We start from the raw sequence: 18,625 nt of genomic DNA on the forward strand, positions 1-18,625 counted from the left end.
TCCAGTTTCAGTTGTACTTTTTGTATCAGAACATGTTGACTCGTATATGATGTCTTGGATGATATTTCTCTTATGATATGTATCATGTTATTATGGGTTGTTTATTATATTCTTGCTACTGTGATCGGGGACCTGTGACTTTGCTTTATATTGCTTGACGCTTAGCGTATTAGATTTAGTAAAAGGTTAGTACATTTCTCCTCAATCTACTATGTCACGGACTTGTTCACGTTCTGATTCCCCAAAATTTTGGGAAGCGGGGCGTGGTAGACTATTTCATGCGCTATTGTGGTTCGTATTCACAGAGTTCTGGGGTATAATTTGATCAGAACTCATGCGAGATTCATATAAATACACTAGTAAAAAAAGTGCAGAGACAACAGCAAGTTGCAATTCAATGGTACGAGTTGCTGTCATTATTTTTTTAATATGGGGTGTATTTCAGAAAACCCTCATCAACTATTTTAATTTGAGAAATCCCCTCAAGTTCGAGCCTATAGTAGTTAATCCACCTCAGGTTCAAAAACTCAAGAAATCCCTATGAACTCTTCTCACTTTACACCCTGAAAAGCTAACATTGTTGAGTCTAACATGTCACATGACAAGTATGTGCTTAAGAAAAGACTAAAATACCCCTATCATTAAAATTTATTCTGATTTTTTTAAGATAAGAGAAAGAGAGGAGAAAGATGAGAATTGCATTGTATATTGATCTAGATTTTTTTCCCGGTTGGGGGTTTTTTTTACTGAATGCATTGATTTTCAAAAGGGTATTTTAGTTATTTTACATTTTAAAATGACGTCGAGAGGAGGGGGTTGGTTTTGGTGAGAAAAGTGTGAAAGATTCGAGGGTTTTGTGAGACACCGCATAGATGAGGGGAGTTTTCTCTAATTTTTAAAGTTGGTTAGGTTAACTATAATATGCGCAAATTTTAAGGGGGATTTCATGAGACATCTGTCATAGTTGAGGGGTTTTTCTAAAACTATCCTAGTACTATATATGTAAAATTATACATTTGTCACATTATATTTAAAGTTGATGGATTAGTCTACTTATTAAAATATTATTGACTAATCGATCAATTTTTTGTTATTTATTTATTGGTTTTGATATCCCTACTTTATTTAATATTTTCTAACAATTAGATTGAAATTCTAATAGGTTCTTAAAATTATTCTAAAAATAAGTATTTGTATTCTTAAGTTTATTGTATGAATATTTTAAACATTTATACTTATCTAATTACAACGTTGTACTTGATTGCTTCATGTTGTAAGATTTAACTCAATGTATTGCTTAGTTCATACCAAATCTTAAACATATACTTGATTGCTTCATGTTGTAAGATTTAACTCAATGTATTGCTTAGTTCATACCAAATCTTAAACATATGGGTTTCAAGTGACTTTTCTTTAGCTCTTTTAAATAAGTCATCTAATTTAAATTTTAAATTTTAAAATAAAAGACATGCACACCCTTATTTTGTATTTCCTATATAGGGGGGAAGAACACCCGGTCAATTTATGCAATTTTGAAGGAGCAACAACTCAAAGAAATAATTTTTTAGAAGCACAGGCATAACCAAAAAAGAAATTTATTGATAACAAAGAAATTGGATATAGAAACGAATGAAACCAAACTCATCCGTGCGAACATGGGCAAAACACTTGCATAAAGATAATATTAATTTAATGAAAAAAAGGCATCGGGGACAGGTATCATGTATTCTTTAGTAAATATATGATTTTTTTTCTTATTTAATGAAAAAAAGGCATCGGGGACAGGTATCATGTATTCTTTAGTAAATATATGATTTTTTTTCTTCTTCTTCTTTGACTTCAGACCTGTGAAAATAAACGAGATACATCCACCACACCGCAATATATCGCTCTTATTTCTCTTTCATCGATAGAAAATACCAGCTCAAAAATCACTCTTATTTTGCTGCCATCAATAGAAAATACCAACTCGGAGTTCCTTATTATGCAAATAATTATTACAATAATGCCAATCTCGTCACCTCTTGTAGTTCAATTCTCCTGAAATGATCTTCTCTCTTCTATCCCTATTGAAAGCGTACAGTTTATCCTTGGGAGGCAACGCCTCCTTCACCGCCTCCACGTCCAAGAACGCGTTGAACCACGCATTGATCAACGGCAAGTTCCCGTCGCTCAGTATGCTGACTCTAGCGAGATCTTCGATCATATGAAGCCAGTAAGGAATCCAGCCGGCGATTATGTCCACGTATCCGATGTTTTCGCCCCCGAAGAACTTCTTCCCCTTGAGAGCCTCTTCGAGTGTCCTTAAGCTCTCTTGAACCTCTATGACGGCCTTTTGTAGCTCCTCTCCGGCCTTAAAATAAACTTGGTAGATTGAAGGCAAGCACTGGGAGGAATCATATACACAAAAAAAGGACGTTCAGTATTTAATTTCAACCAAATTAGTCTACAACACATATACAAGCTTTAAAAAATATTGGAGAGGCCACTTCCTTAATCATTGTTGATTGGTGGAGTCACGTGGGGAGTCACGTGGGGGGGATCACAAAGATCCAGCGGTTTTTTGTGAGGCCACAAGTTCAGCCGCATCCCAACCCGCATGAAGAGCAAATGAAATGGTTCATGTGGGGGCCACCTTCATGAAGCTAACGCGTGAAGTGCTGGATTCTCGTGGGGGCCACAAAGCACGTGAAAGGGAAGTTCACGTGAACAAGAATTCATGAGCAGAGAAATTGTTCAGCGGACAAAAGCCGAGCCCACCCGATTGCTTGCTGCTTATAAATACACATTGGTTTCTAGGTTTTTTGTTTGCCATGCAAGATTGAGAGGAGGAATTAATTAGCGGCTGTAACAGTGCAAATTTGAGGGGGTACGGCGGCGTGCAAAGGCAGAGGTGCAAAAGTGTTGGCAGCGTTCTTTTTGGGCGGCGTGCAAAGAGTCCTTTTGTGCTTTTGAGTGAGAGAGATTGTTTGAGTGTTTAGATTGAGTGATTATAAATACTAGTTGTATCTCTCCCTCTAATAGTAGATCTCCCCCTTCTTGCCCCGTGGACGTAGGCAGTTTGCCGAACCACGTAAAATTGGTTTGTTTGTGTTTGTGACCATTGTAATAGTTTTTTAGGATGCATCGACAAGTCAGTCCTAGAACTGATGAGAGGAAGAGTCGATATCTCACTTTGTTGAGATATTCGCTTTAGATTCTTGTTTTCTTGGTGAGACGGGAATTCTTATTGATCTTTCTCTCTTATTGTGCACCAGAAACTATGCCGAAATTTTCGCTGCGCACAACAAGTGGTATCAGAGCTCGAGCTACGCTTGGGCTATTTGGATGAGTAGATCGATTTGAAAGCTCGTCTAGGGCTTTGTTTGGTGATAAAAGTAGGATCTTTTGGTAAAAGATTCTATCTTTTTAGTTTTGGATCTATTCTTCGTTCGTTGGTGCGTTGAGAAAGATGTCGGGGAAAGAATGTGCTTCGGGTGTCGAGGGTGGTGCTTCTGGCGTGAAGACCATTCAGAGTTTGAATATCCACTCTATGAAGATAGATGTGGAGAAGTTTAATGGCACAAATAACTTTGGATTATGGATATGCGAGGTTTTGGATGCGCTGAACGCGTAGAATTTGGTGGTTACCTTGGAGTTAGATGGCAAGCCGGATGATATTGAAGAGAAAGTTTGGAAGAAAATGAATCGAACGGCGCATGATGTAATTAGGTCTTGTTTGACACAAGATCTAAAATATGATGTGATGAATGAGACTTCTGCGAAGAAGATTTGGGAGATTCTCGAAAGCAAGTATCTGACAAAGAGTGTTGAGAACCGCTTGCATTTGAAGAGGAGACTTTATCGTTTCCAGTTGAAGAAGGGAACCTTAATTAGTGATCACATGAACACCTACACAAAGCTTCTTACGGATTTGGCAAATGTGGATGTCATAATTGAAGATAAGGATAAGGCGTTGCTATTGTTGAGTTCCTTACCCGACGAGGAATATGAGACCTTGTTCTTACTCTGATTATTAGGAAGGCATCTCTTTCATATAGTGAGGTGACTACTGCACTTGTGAACTATCAGCTTCGAAAGAAGGATAAGGAGGCTTTAGTTGAGCCGGTAGCAGAGGCGTTGGTCGCAAGAGGGAAGGGTCCAAACCGGAAGAATTGGAAGTCACAGTCTGGAGTAGGACATCCTACAATTAGAAAAGATCAGTGTGCTTGGTGCAAGGAGACTGGTCATTGGAAGAAAGATTGTCCAAAACTCGACGAATGAATGAAGAATAAGCAGAAAGGAAAAGGGAAACAACCATCATCAGAAGCAAACATCGTTATATCAGATGGTAATAATTCTGACTCTTCTATTTATTGGCTTTCTATCAGTCCTACAGATAGCTATTCAGAGGAATCTGAATGGATGTTACATAGTGGTGCGACCTATCATGTGTACCCTAGAAGGGAATGGTTCTCCAGTTTTGAGAAATTGGATAGTGGTGTGATGTACATTGCTGATAACCGTGCATGCCAAATCCTTGGGATAGGAAGAATTCGCATCAAGATGTTTGACGGGACTATTAGGGAGTTATATGATGTGAGATATGTTCCTTCCTTGAGGAAGAACTTGATCACGATTGGAGCTTTGGTTGGAGAGGGTCTGAATGTTCGAATTGAGAACATGGTTCTCAAGATTGTGAAAGACTCTCGGATTGTGTGAAGGGCGTCAGGAGGAATAACTTGTATTACTTGACTGTAGGTATAGTGACAGGTGGAGAAATGACGACTTCTATTGATTCGACTAGACTGCGACATTTAGGGCTTGACCATTCCAGTATTGATTCCTCGCATAGATTAAAATAAGGTGTGAAGACCTACAGTTTGAAGTCCAGTGAACATGTTGATGTGAGCAAGAAGATCGAGGTGAAGTTTGGCACCTCTATTCACCGTGCTAAGGATCGTTCTGGAGGAGTTCACGTGGATGTTTAGGGGCCTTCCAAGGGAACATCATTGGGAGGTAATAGGCATTTGGTTTCCTTTATTGGTGGCTATTCTAGGCGTGTTTGGGTTGCAACCAAATCCCCATTGGAGAAAGTCCTAGTAGTCTCTAACAGTTTGAAGAAGTGTAAGATGGACAGAAAGGTGAAGATACTTCATTCTGATTTTGTTGGGAGGTACAAGATGGAACTATTTCTGTATTTGAGCTGAGCTTACGGCATTTCGAGACACTTCGTTGGAAAGGAAATCTTGGGGTAACGAGATAGGGTGGCAAATTTGGAGAACCGTGCCTTGCTGGAGGAGGATCGGTGTTTGTTGTCAAGCAATGGTCTGCAGAAGAGTTTCTGGATTGAGGTTTCAACATATTCGAGCCATCTTACTAAAGAGTTGTCAACTGCTGTGATAAGAGGTAAAACTCAATTGGGTGTTTGGTTTGGTAGTGTCACTTAGGTTGAGGCTTTGATGAGGAAGCTATTTGACTCTCAGCAGATGGAGAGTTTTGGACAGACCTTAGATGTATCACAACGGGCGGAGAGGGATGCTACTCCACATTGGGTGAAGATTACTCCAGATCATACTGCATTGTTTAGGATTCTAGCTGAGGTGACACAGCTTAGGGATCACTTGGATTTAGGTGCAAATGATGAGTTGGGTTTTGATTCGAGTGCAGCTGGCAGACATAGTTTGGATATGGCCATTGGTTCACTTCAGGTGGAGGTGTTTGAGGCCATTGGAGGTGCTATCAGCCGTAGAGTTGATGATATTGAAGAAGGGTTGCGAACTCTTCTATTCGATTGAGGTCGTTCGCGGCCATTTGGGTGAACCACATGAGGCTTGATTCCTTGGGCAAGATGATACGTAGACAGTTATTTATGATGCAGCCGATTTGTGGGTTGATACCAATATTTGGAGAGTGATTACATTCTCATTTGGGTTCTTGACTTGTTGTGGATTGAGTCCGTTATCATGAATTATTTCACTTCGTACAGGACGTAACAAGTGAGACATTTGGTTTGGTTGGTGTCGGTTTAGTTTTGGGAAAACTTCATCGAGGTGGAGAATTATTGATTGGTGGAGTCACGAGTTCAGCCGCATCCCAAACCGCGTGAAGAGAAAGTGAAATGGTTCATGTGGGGGCCACCTTCATGAAGCTAACGCGTGAAGTGCTGGATTCTCGTGAGGGCCACAAAGCACGTGAAAGGGAAGTTCACGTGAACAAGAATTCATGAGCAGAGAAATTGTTCAGCGGACAAAAGCCGAGCCTACCCGATTGCTTGCTGCTTATAAATTGAGAGGAGGAATTAATTGGTGACTGCAGCAGTGCAATTTTGAGGGGGTACGACGGCGTGCAAAGGCAGAGGTGCAAAAGTGTTGGCAGCGTTCTTTTTGTGCGACGTGCAAACAGTCCTTTTGTGCTTTTGAGAGAGAGATTGTGTAAGGACCGTGAAATTTTGATACTAGTTAAAATAATTTTTTGGTATTTTAAAATATTTAATTATGATTTTAAAAGAGTAATTATATTTTTCTCGAATTTTTACAATTTTTTATGATTTAAAGTCCAAGCTTTATATTTATTTAAATGATATTAATATTTATAAATTAATTTTATGCGGTGAAAATTTCTGAAATTTATCCATTGAGTTACCGATACTATTACGTATCGTTTTGGATAATACGTGGTTTTTTTATTATTATTACGTATATTTTTGTATAATACATTGTATTATTAATTACGTATTATTTGTATAATTTGTTGTATTATTTTTTCTGTTACATATTATCTGTCGTATTAGTATAACTAGTACGTCTTACTGTGTACATAATTGTCTCATAATTATATGATTTTAAATGTAAGTAAATATATTTTTATTATTAATTATTTCTGTTTAATTGTACAATATGAGTATATTTTGACTATTCTGTATCAACTGTTATATTAGCACAACATGTACGTTTTATTTGTAGATAATTATTATGTAATTAGTTTAATTTTTAAGTGCCCAAAATTATTTATTATAATTATTTTTGTTTTAATTATTTAACCCTAAACCCTAATTATTTATATATGTATATATATACACATCTTTTTCTCTCTCTCCTTCTCTTCTTCCCCAAAACGCAGCCGCCGCCTCTCTCTCTTTACCCATCCACGTCTCCGCCGCTCGTCATCAGACCCCTTGGTCTCGTAGGTAAGATCACATTACTTATTGACTTGTCATTTTAATATTTATATCTGTTAGTAATTGGTTAATTAGATTAGTATGTAATATATTATTACCTGTGTGGGATTGCTTGACATGAATAGCTGTGTGGAAGCTTGTTGTGTTATCACTTAGTTGTTATCCAATAGGAGAGACTGTACATGAAGACGACTTCTGTTAAAAGTATGATTTGTAAGCGTGCTTCAAACATGGCTATACTCACTCGACATCGATATCCCGATGTGAGGAGTCCCGAGTTGCCTCGATATCGATATCCCGGTATGAGGTTTCCTTGATTATTATTATTATTATTATAACATTGACTAGACGATACACTCTTGATCGGACGTGTTACGGGTCACGGTTATTTTTATAGTTTTACAGAAGTCGTTCCACGGTAACTCTGTGGCTAGTGCACAATATTTAATGTACAGTTGCGCAATTAATATGACAAACATGGGGTTATAAAGAGGAATTGGACGGAGAATATAACATGTATATAAACGGGCACAGCGCTTTCCTGTTATCGTGATATCGTGAGTGTTATATATATGGGCCAGATGGCCAATGCTTGACTTGAAGGCGGCCCCCGGACAGGTTTACGAGGACCCGATTATATACATCAAAATATTCTTCCCTAATTCAAATAACATGTAAAACAAGAATAACATGCTTGCGTGCTTTATGGTGGACTTTGTTAGTTTTGTTGAGATGTAGACCAGTGTTGCTCTTTTCATACATAGATCGGGATTAATATTTAATTATTTACAATTCGATACATATGGTATATACATGAGGGTTTCCTTGTTTGGATTATTTCGCTCGACGTACTACGTCTCGAGTTGTAGATTTTTAAGTATTAATTCTATCTAGTTGTATGACCTTGTGACTTGTATGATTGTTTCTGATCGCTAGCTGCATGGCCTCATTACCTATTCGAAATTAAGTGTAAAATGCTAGAAACAAAATTTCTGAAAAATAAAATATCTTCTAGTATGAAATTAGAGCGAGCGTCGTCCCTGGTTCGTAAAGAAAGCTCGAGCTTCCGTGTCAAAGTTATCGCTTAAGCGTCAAGTCTCTAATGTTATTGTTGAGATTCTCTGGTAGTTTGTTTGCATTAGGTGAAGTTTGTTATGGTTAGTTAAATAAATCTCTAGTTTGTTGTGTTGTTGTACGTAGGCTGTCTAAAAATCACAACATATAGCTAATCCCCATCAAACACCAATGATGGAAGTTACAATTCGACGGCTTTCAGAAGGTTACAATTTAAAGACTTTCACGTAGATCGATGAAAGTTACAATCTGACGACCTTTACAACAACTGATGAAAGTTCTAATCAACAGACTTCACAATAAACATCGGGAGTTATAATCTGACGTCTCTCATATTTTTAAGGAGTCAAGACGAAGATTATATGATGACGTTCTTTGTAATGATCTAGCAAAAGAGACTACAAATTGACGGTTTCTTCAAATCAAAACGCAGAGGTCATGCCCGCGTTCCAGAGTCAAAACGCAAAGGTCATGCGCAACATTCTAGTTGAAAATGCAGAGGTCATCCCCAGCATTCAAGTCCAGACGCAAAGTTCGTAGACTCAAAGCGCAGAGTTCATGCAGAGCCCAACTCTGCGTCCCAGGTCCAAAACGCGGAGTTCATCTCTGCGTCTCAACTCTGCGTTTCAGATTTACAACGCTGTGCAAACACGGCGTTTTCAACCAAAAACAGGCCCAACTTTGCGTTTCAAGTCTAAAATGCAGAGTTCGGACCCAGAACGTCCAGACTGGCGTTTGACTCGTTAAAGCACGAACTGAACGGTTTCAAAATTATTTTCCCCACGATTTGGAGAGCACTTTAAGGGGGTGGTTACACCCCCATTCAGCCCCACTTAGGAGCGAATTAAGGAGACAGTTACACCCCTTAATCCCTTATAAATAGGAGTAAACTCAACTGAGTTCAGATCCTTCGGTCCTTCGACTTGATAGCGAAGAAGAGATCTTTGGCTGGTTTTTAAGGGGAATTGTTAGAGCTTTGGAGATCAACAACAGAAGCTTTCTTTATACTTGGCTTATAAACCAATTTTTGGTTAAATCAATCAACTCTTCCATAGAGTTATAACTCGCACGGAGTTCCCTAACTCATTAAGAGTTTTAAATTTGCTCTACAAATTCTTCTAAACTCGTTCAGAGTTCTAAAACTTACTTTGCAAGTTCTCCACAGCGTCAAATCGTGAGGAGAAGATATCGTTCCAGTGAATTGAGACGTGCGGATCGTCAACGGAGAGAAAACTCGACGCGAGCATTCGAGAGAGGCACTCCATCACTACCGGGAAGAACCCATACTTAAACAAATGGGAAAATTCAGATCAATTCTTTTCTCTTTTATAATCAGGAAATCCAAATTGTAATTGAGATTGAGAGAGTTGTAAATATTCTTTTTCTAAGTAGTTAGGAAGAATAGAATCAAACACAATTCTTTTATTTTCATTTCACAAATTTTCCACCAAACAATTATAGTTAGATTTTGATTCATTCATGTTTAGGATTACCACTAGCGTTCAAACGTGCTAAGAAGTGGATTGCAATTTAGCTTTTTCTGTTTTTGTACTTAGCCTATTAAAAGGTTGTTCTTCAATTGCAATGATAAGCTGCGTATTTCAGTATTTACAATTTGGTATCAGAGCCCAGCTTAGAGGCCTGATTGAGTGAGTTTGGGAACCGCAGTCTCCTAAACTAGAGAAAATGAGAGGTTGAGAGAAACACTTAGAGAGAGAGAGAGAGAAAAAGGGTGTTTTTTCTGGAGATGGTAAAAGAAGGACAGAACTTGGTGAGTATTCCTAAGTTTGATGGTGATTACGAGCACTGGTCCATGTTGATGGAGAATCTACTTAGATCAAAAGAATGGTGGAGCCTTGTCGAAATCGGCTACACTGAACCTGCCAGAGGAGAGGTGTTGACGGCTGCACAACAAACAATCCTAGCAGAGTTGAAGCTGGAAGATTTGAAGGTAAAAAATTACCTTTTCCAAGCAATTGACAAGTCCATTTTGAAGACCATTCTTCAGAAGGACACGGCCAAGCAGTTGTCGGATTTGATAAAGAGAAAGTACCAAGGAAATGAAAGAGTCCAGTGTGCACAATTACAAGCTCTTCGAAGGGAATTTGAAGTGCTAGAGATGACAATCGGTGAGACAGTCACTGATTACTTCTCCAGGGTTATGTTGGTAGCCAATAACATACATAACCTTAGGGAAGATATGAAGGATGTGAAGATTGTGGAAAAGATATTGCGCACACTCACTGAGAAGTTCAATTATATTGTGTGCTCAATAGAAGAATCGAAAGATATCAATTTTCTTTCTGTGGATGCACTTCAGAGTTCTCTTGAGTATAGGTCAATTACAGGAAAGGGGTTTAGCTATATTGATTCAATCAGGGATGTGCCAAATTTATCATCCACTCACGGGACTGATCATCCGAACAAACATAACAATAAGTAGGATGTTTGTGTTGTTTTCTCGAGTTCAAGAAAGGAAGGAAGCATGCTTCCAGGCCACTACATCGAATCTAGCACACCTATGGCATTGCAGATATGCTCACCTCAGCCACAAGGGTCTAAAAACGCTTCATGATAAGAAAATGGTTCGAGGCCTACCTCGGTTACTAGCATCCACAGCTGTGTGTGAAGACTACATGAAGGGAAAGCAACATCGTGATCCGATTCCGAAGAAAAGTCAGTGGAGGGCTACTAAAAAATTACAGTTGATTCATGCAAACATTTTCGGCCCAATTACTCCAGCTTCTAACAACCAAAGAAGGTATGTCCTATGCTTTATAGAAGATGATTATTCGAGAAACGCATGGGTATATTTTTTATTCGAGAAGTCAGAAGCATTTTATTACTTCAAGTGTTTTAAGATGCTAGTTGAGAAGGAGAGTAGTTTGCCTATTATGTGTCTTCGTACAAATAGGGGAGGGGAATTCAATTCTATAGAATTTAATGAGTTTTATAAATTAAGTGGGATAAAAAGAGACAATTGAATACAGTTTATACTCTGCAACAAAATGGAGTAGCCGAGCGTAAGAATAGGACTGACATGAATTTGGTGAGGTCAATATTGTCTGAGAAAAGAGTTCCTAAAACTTTTTGGCCTGAAGCTGTGAAGTGGACAATATATGTGCTGAATTGGTCTCCTACTTTATCCGTTAAGGAGATGACACCAGAAAAAGCATGGAGTGGTGAGAAGCCTTTTGTAGAACACTTCAGTGTGTTTGGTTGTGTAGGGCATGTTCATGTTCCATATGCTAATAGAACGAAACTTGAGAACAAGAGTGTGAGATGTGTATTACTTGGTGTCAATGACGAGTCCAAGGGCTACAGAATGTATGATCCTAATGCTAAAAGGATTATCGTGAGCAAGAATGTTGTTTTCGAAGAGGATTGTTTGTGGAATTGGGATGCAAGTCACCAAGAAGAAGTAATCAGGGACCTGGAATAGGAAGATGAAGAAACTGGTGCTAATGGAGAGGAAGAAAATGAAGAAAATGAAGAAGAAGGTGAAGAAGAAGAGGCAGCAGAAATAGAGACTTTAGAGGTTGGCATTGGCACATCAAACATTGCTAACCGAGAAGACTCAAGAGCAGAGGAGGGCAGAGTTAGAGCTCCGCCTACATGGATGGACGACTACATTTTAGGTGAAGGTTTTTCAAAAGATAAAGAAGTTGCTAATATAGCATTGGTGGACTCCACAGACCCTGTTAGTTTCGAAGAGGCAGTAAAGAGTGCGAAGTGGAGGCAAGCAATGGAGGCTGAGATCAAAGCAATTGAAAAAATAAAACCTGGGAGCTGACTGAATTACCAATTAGTGCAAAGAGAATTGGTGTCAAATGGATTTATAAGATAAAGTTGAATGAGTCTGGTGAAGTTGACAAATTCAAGGCATGACTAGTGGCAAAGGGGTATTCACAGAAGCATGGGATAGATTATATGGAGGTGTTTGCACCAGTGGTGAGGATGGACACAATGAGAATGATATTAGCTCTTGCTGCTCAACGAGGTTGGACAATATTTCAACTCGATGTCAAATATGCGTTTCTGCATAGAACTTTGAATGAAGATGTGTATGTAGATCAACCAAAGGGCTTTGAGAAGAAAGGATGTGAGCAGATGGTCTATAAACTTCACAAGGCTTTGTACGGCTTAAAACAGGCTCCACGAGCTTGGTTTAGCTGTATTGAGTCTTATTTTCTCCAAGAAGGGTTCCAGAAGAGCCAAAGTGAGCAAACCCTTTTCTTCAAGAGGAAAGATGGAGGTAAAATTCTCATTATCAGTATATATGTAGATGATCTTATTTATACTGAAAATGGTGGGTTGATGATGAGCAATTTTAAAGAATCAATGCAAAAAGAATTTGACATGACAGATTTGGGGAAAATGAAATTTTTCTTGGGAGTTGAAGTATTGCAGAGCTCTACGGAATCTACATTTGTCAGAGAGAGTATGCAATGGAAGTTCTGAGACGGTTTGACATAGAGGATAGTAATTCAGTTTGCAATCCAATTATACCAGGCCACAAGTTGAATAAAGATGGAGGAGGAGTCAAGGTGAATGAAACACAATTCAAACAAATAGTTGGCAGTTTGATGTACATCACAGCTACTCGGTCGGATTTAATGTTTGTGGTGAGTTTAATTGCTCGTTTCATGTCAAGTCCAATTGAGTTACATTATCAGGTTGCAAAGAGGGTTCTCAGGTATTTGAAAGGAACCATCAACAATGGAATTTTGTATAAAAGAGGAGGAACTGAAGAGCTAGTAGGCTTTACCGACACTGATTATGCCGGTGAATTGGAAGGAAGAAGGAGCACTTCTGGATATGTGTTTCTTATGAATGGTGCTACTGTTGCTTGGTCCTCTAAGAAACAGCCAATTGTTACTTTGTCCACTACTAAAGTCGAATTCATTGCGGCAACTAGTTGTGCTTATCAAGCTGTCTGGATGAGAAGGATTTTAAAAGAAATGGGGTATGCACAAGAAGGAGGAACAATCATCATGTGTGATAATAGTTCAGCCATAAAACTTGCCAAGAATCCAATGATTCATAGCCGAAGCAAGCATATTGATGTGAGGTTTTATTTTCTAAGAGATCTCCCTAATGAAGGTATTGTTAAGATGATGTTTTGTGGTACACATGATCAAGTTGCAGATGTGTTAACCAAGCCTTTGAAACTGGAAGCTTTTCAGCGTCTTCGAGAGCAGCTTGGTGTTTGTGAGGTACTTGTGTAAAACTAACTGCTGAAAGTGCATTCAGTTTAAGGGAGGGTTTGTTGAGATTCTCTGGTAGTTGTTTGCATTAGGTGAAGTTTGTTATGGTTAGTTAAATAAATCTCTAGTTTGTTGGGTTGTAGTTAGATTTTGATTCATTCCTGTTTAGGATTACCACTAGCATTCAAACGAGCTAAGAAGTGGGTTGCAATTTAGTTTTTTCTGTTTTTGTACTTAGCCTATTAAAAAGTTGTTCTTCAATTGTAATGATAAGCTGAGTATTTCAGTCTTTACAGTTATGAGTCTTATGACTAAACAATCTGCCCCAGCGCACCACCTAAAAATGAGACGGACTAAGAACAGAAATATTATCCAACTTTGACATCACGCATTAGGTATCATTGATGGATTTATTTGGAAAACTTGACCCCCAAGAAAAATGAAACTATGAGGTAGTTATCGTTCAACAGTGTGGGATCAAAATTGTCTATCTAAATTAGTTGTGTACAAGCACAACTAATTAAGATAGATAACTTTATTTTGGATATCAATTTCGTCAAATTTACCCCACGGGAGAGAGTTTTATTTTTATGTGGATTCATTGTTCCCAATAGACTCAAGAGCCTATTGTTAATTACCCTTATTAATGAAATGAACCTTCGATTAAGAATCAATAAAAATCATCAAAACAAGAAAAAACTCACAAAACAAAAAAATACAATAATATTAATATTATTATTATTTTGATCACATACGTGGCTTAACAATGGGCATACCTGTAGTGTACAAATTTTCAAATAAAATCCTAGACTAGAGATACAACGGTTGAAACTTGGGTTTGGATCTGACTTGGAGACGTGAAATGAAAATTTAGTTTTGAACCCATTTTAGCGACGTGGATGTCAAATTTAGAATTCATTCCAGTTTAACGATGTGGAGATCAAACTTGAAATTTGGCCCATTTTAACAACGTAGAGGTCAAATTTAAAAATTTATTCCAACTTAACGGACGTAGTGGTCAAATTTGGAAATTTGTTCCAGTTTAAACGTAGATGCCCAATTTAGAATTTGCTCTAGTTTAAATGATGTAGATATCGAATTTGGAATTTATTCCAATATAACGACGTAGAGGTCGAATTTGGAATTTATTCTAGTTTAACGACGTAGAGGTCGAATTTGGAATTCTATCCAGAATTTTGTCGAGAGGTTGAACTTGGAAATTTTAAATCTGGAGTGTGTATTTGGACTATTTTAACGACTTAGGGGGTCGATACAGTTGAACATTTTGATCTTATACTTGGTGGCATATGTTTTTACACAAGGTTATTCTTGAGTGTTTATTTTCCTTTTTATGCAAAATACTCTTGCACGCAGTTTAGGGATGTAGAGGTCCATTACCAAGTTTGATGGCTGTCTTTAGATTTATTTGTAGCTCATGGAATTTTAAGGATGAACGCGCAATTTTTGGATTGGATTGCAAAACTGGGCTGAAACACAATTTCTATAGTTTCTTCAGTGTAAAAACTGTAAATTCTGAGCTGCATTGCAAAATTGGATTGAAAAATATAATTTCTGTAGTTTTCAACGGGTGTAAATTGTAAATTCCGGGTTTAAGGGGTGTAAATTATAAATTCTGGGCTGCATTGCAGCTTCTATTTTTTTAAATGCAATATCTGCAGGTTAGTCGAGGAGTAAATTGCAATTATAAATTGTTTTATAGTTTTCAAATTAGGTACTGAATTGCAATTTCCATGATTTTTTTTTTTAATATAAATATAGGGAGTGCATTGTAACTTTTTTATTTCTTTTCAAGAACCAAGATCCAAATAGGACTCTAATAATTACTTCTAATGCCACTCCCCGATGAAATTTATATCTACTATTTGCTTCTCATGGAATTACTCATCCAAATTCATATCTACTATTTACTTCTGATGCCACTATCCATTAAAATTCATATCTACTATTTACTTCTCATGCCACTATACATTAATATTCATAGCACCCGCTACGGCTATTTCATGCGCTACTGTAGCTCGCCTTCACATAATTCTGTGGTATAATTTTATCATAACTCATGCGAGATTCATATAAATACAATAATAATAAAAATTGCAGAGACAACAGCAAGTTGCAGTTCAATGGTACGAGTTAATGTCATTGTTTTTTTAATATGGGTTGTATCTCAGAAAATCATCATCAACTATTTTAATTAGACCTCAAGTTCGAGCCTATTGTAGGTAATCCACCTCAAGTTCAAAAGCTCAAGAAATCCCCATGAACTCTTCTCACTTTACACCCTGAAAAGCTAACTCTGTTGAGTCTAGCATGTCACATGACAAGTAGTAGGTGATTAAGAAAAGACTAAAATACCCCTCAATCATTAAAAATTATTCTGACTTTTTTAAGATAAGAGAAAGAGGGGAGAAAGAGGAGAAATGCATTGTATATTGATCAAGATTTTTTCCCCGGTTGGGGTTTTTTGTAACTAAATGCATCGATTTTCAAAAGGGTATTTTAGTAATTTTACATTTTAAAATGATATCGAGAGGAGGGGGTTGGTTTTGGTAAGAAAAGTGTGAAAGATTTGAGGATTTTCCGAGACACCCCATAGCTAAGGGGAGTTTTCTCTAATTTTTAAAGTTTGTCGAGTTAATTATAATATGCGCAAATTTTGAGGGGGATTTCATGAGACATCCGCCATAGTTAGGGGGTTGTCACATTATATTTAAAATTGATGGATTAGTCTTCTTCTTAAAATATTATTGGTTAATGAATCAATTTTTTGTTATTTATTTATTGGTTTATCCAATATTTTCTAATAATTAGAATGAAATTGTAATGGGTTCTTAAATTTATTCTAAAAATAAGTATTTGTATTCTTAAGATTATTGTATGAACATTTTAAACCCTTATACTTATCTAATTACAACGTTCTACTTGATTGCTTCATGTTGTAAGATTTAACTCAACGTATTGCTTAGCTCATACCAAATCTTACACGTATGGGTGCATGTCAAGTGACTTCTCTTCAGATCTTTTAAATAAGTCATCTAATTTAAATTTTAAATTTTAAATTTTAAATTTTAAATTTTGAAATAAAAGACATGCACACCTTTATTTTGCATTTCCTATATAAGGGGGGGAAACACCCGGTCAATTTATTCAAATTTGAAGGAGCAATGACTCAAATAAATAAAATTTTAGAAGCACAGGCATAACCAAAAAAGAAACTTATAGATAACAAAGAAATTGGATATAGAAACGAATGAAACCTAACACATGGGCAAAACACTTGTATAACGATAATATTGATTTTTAATTTAAAAATGTCATCGGGACGGTATCATGTATATTTAGTAAACATATGATTTTTCTCCCCTTCTTTGACTTCAGACCTGTGAAAATAAACGAGATACACCCACCACACCGCAATAAATCGCTCTTATTTCTCTTTCATCAATAGAAAAAGCTTTGTTACAGGGACCCAAAATATGGGACCAATAGGTGGGACAAGTGAGGTGTCCCCTCACCAGCTCAAAAATCACTCTTACTTCGCTGCCACCAATAGAAAATACCAACTCGGAGTTCCTTATTATGCTAATAATTATTACAATAATGTCAATCTCATCACTTCTTGTAGTTCAATTCTCCTGAAATGAGCTTCTCTCTTCTATCCCTATTGAAAGCGTACAGTTTATCCTTGGGAGGCAACGCCTCCTTCACCGCCTCCACGTCCAAGAACGCGTTGAACCACGCATTGATCGACGGCAAGTTCTCGTCGCTCACTATGCTGACTCCGGCGAGATCTTCGATCATACGAAGCCAGTAAGGTATCCAGCCGGCGATTATGTCCACGTATCCGATGTTTTCGCCCCCGAAGAACTTCTTCCCCTTGAGAGCCTCTTCGAGTGTCCTTAAGCTCTCTTGAGCCTCTATGACGGCCTTTTGTAGCTCCTCTCCGGTTTTAAAATAAACTTGGTAGACTGAAGGCAAGCACTGGGATGGAATCATATATACAACAGATCAGAAAAAAGGACGTTCAGTATTTAATTTCGACCAAATTAGTCTACAACACATATACAAGCTTTAAAAACAGCGGCAAAAATATTGGAGAGGCCACTTCGTCAATCATAACCATACATCTTTTAATAGATAGGTAGGAGGATCGTGATGATAATTATATTTGGAGTTAAATCTTATATAAGTGAGATAAATACAGAATTAATTGTATCATCCCCGGCCGCTGACGGAAATCATTGAGACAATTACTTTTATTCGTAACTATCAACTGTCTACTGGATTGTTATGATTCATTTCAAGCGTAGCACCTACTTATCCTCATAGCCAGCACGTATATCACAAATAAAGTATGGTTTACAAAGAGAAGTTCAGAAAAAAATCATTTTAATGAACAAACCATAAAATACGTACCTTGTCTTCTACAAATTTCGCCCAGAACCGCGCTTGTGCGCGTTCAAATGGATCCCTCGGCATGATGCTGTATCCGTCACCCCAAGCCTCGTCAATGTACTCGACGATCACCAACGACTCGGCTACGGCCTTTTCTCTGTGCACGAGCACAGGGATCTTCTTGGTGACAGGATTATACTGCAAAAGCTCTCGACTCTTGTTATGAGGCAAGTCTTCGTTGATGTACTCATAGTCAACTCCCTTGAGCTTGAGAGCCAACTCTACTCTCAGCGCAAAGGGGCTTGCCCACATCCCAAAAACCTTCACTTTGTCTCCAGCCATGTTGATGTTGCTGTTGAATTAAATGGATTTTTTTCTGCCGTTGTAAATTGAGTAAGCAGAGAGGTATTTATACGCGCGCATATGAGTAAGTTTTGTTTATTGGGTTGGTTAGGACCTAGGAGGTTCATGAATGTTCCAGCTTGGAAATTTCAGAGCTTGGAAATTTCAGAAATTTGACCAGCAGGGATTCCAATAATTACTTAAATAAAACTTTAAAAAACAGATCGATATTATTGAGATAAATTAAGAGACGCGTAGCTATCATGCGAAAAGAAACATAGAAAATTCAGCATAAATAAAAATTAAAGCTACCGAAAGGGACCGATCATCTCCGAGTCAAAAGATAATTTAAGTGTAAGGTGCTAGAAACAAAATTTCTGAAAAATAAAATATCCTCTAGTATGAAATTAGAGCGAGCGTCGTCCCTGGT

At 37.6% G+C, this 18,625-nt stretch overlaps 1 protein-coding gene across 2 annotated transcripts; it reads right to left on the reverse strand.

Annotated features, from left to right (window-relative positions):
* LOC109832809 (glutathione transferase GST 23-like) lies at nucleotides 1,781–18,361 on the reverse strand. 2 transcript variants are annotated; one of them, XM_020400248.1, is made up of 2 exons: nucleotides 17,875–18,361; nucleotides 1,781–2,386 (listed from the first exon to the last, which is right to left on the reverse strand). In XM_020400248.1, exons 1-2 carry the CDS (start codon nucleotides 18,193–18,195, stop codon nucleotides 2,018–2,020), a joined length of 690 nt encoding a protein of 229 aa, XP_020255837.1. In that variant the 5' UTR covers nucleotides 18,196–18,361; the 3' UTR covers nucleotides 1,781–2,017. The 2 variants fall into 2 exon arrangements, with proteins under 2 accessions (XP_020255837.1, XP_020255836.1); XM_020400247.1 differs by lacking the exon at nucleotides 1,781–2,386 and adding an exon at nucleotides 16,878–17,439 and having other exon boundaries at nucleotides 17,875–18,310.

This window comes from Asparagus officinalis, chromosome 3 (assembly GCF_001876935.1).
Source record: "Asparagus officinalis chromosome 3, Aspof.V1, whole genome shotgun sequence".
Taxonomy (NCBI): domain Eukaryota; kingdom Viridiplantae; phylum Streptophyta; class Magnoliopsida; order Asparagales; family Asparagaceae; genus Asparagus; species Asparagus officinalis.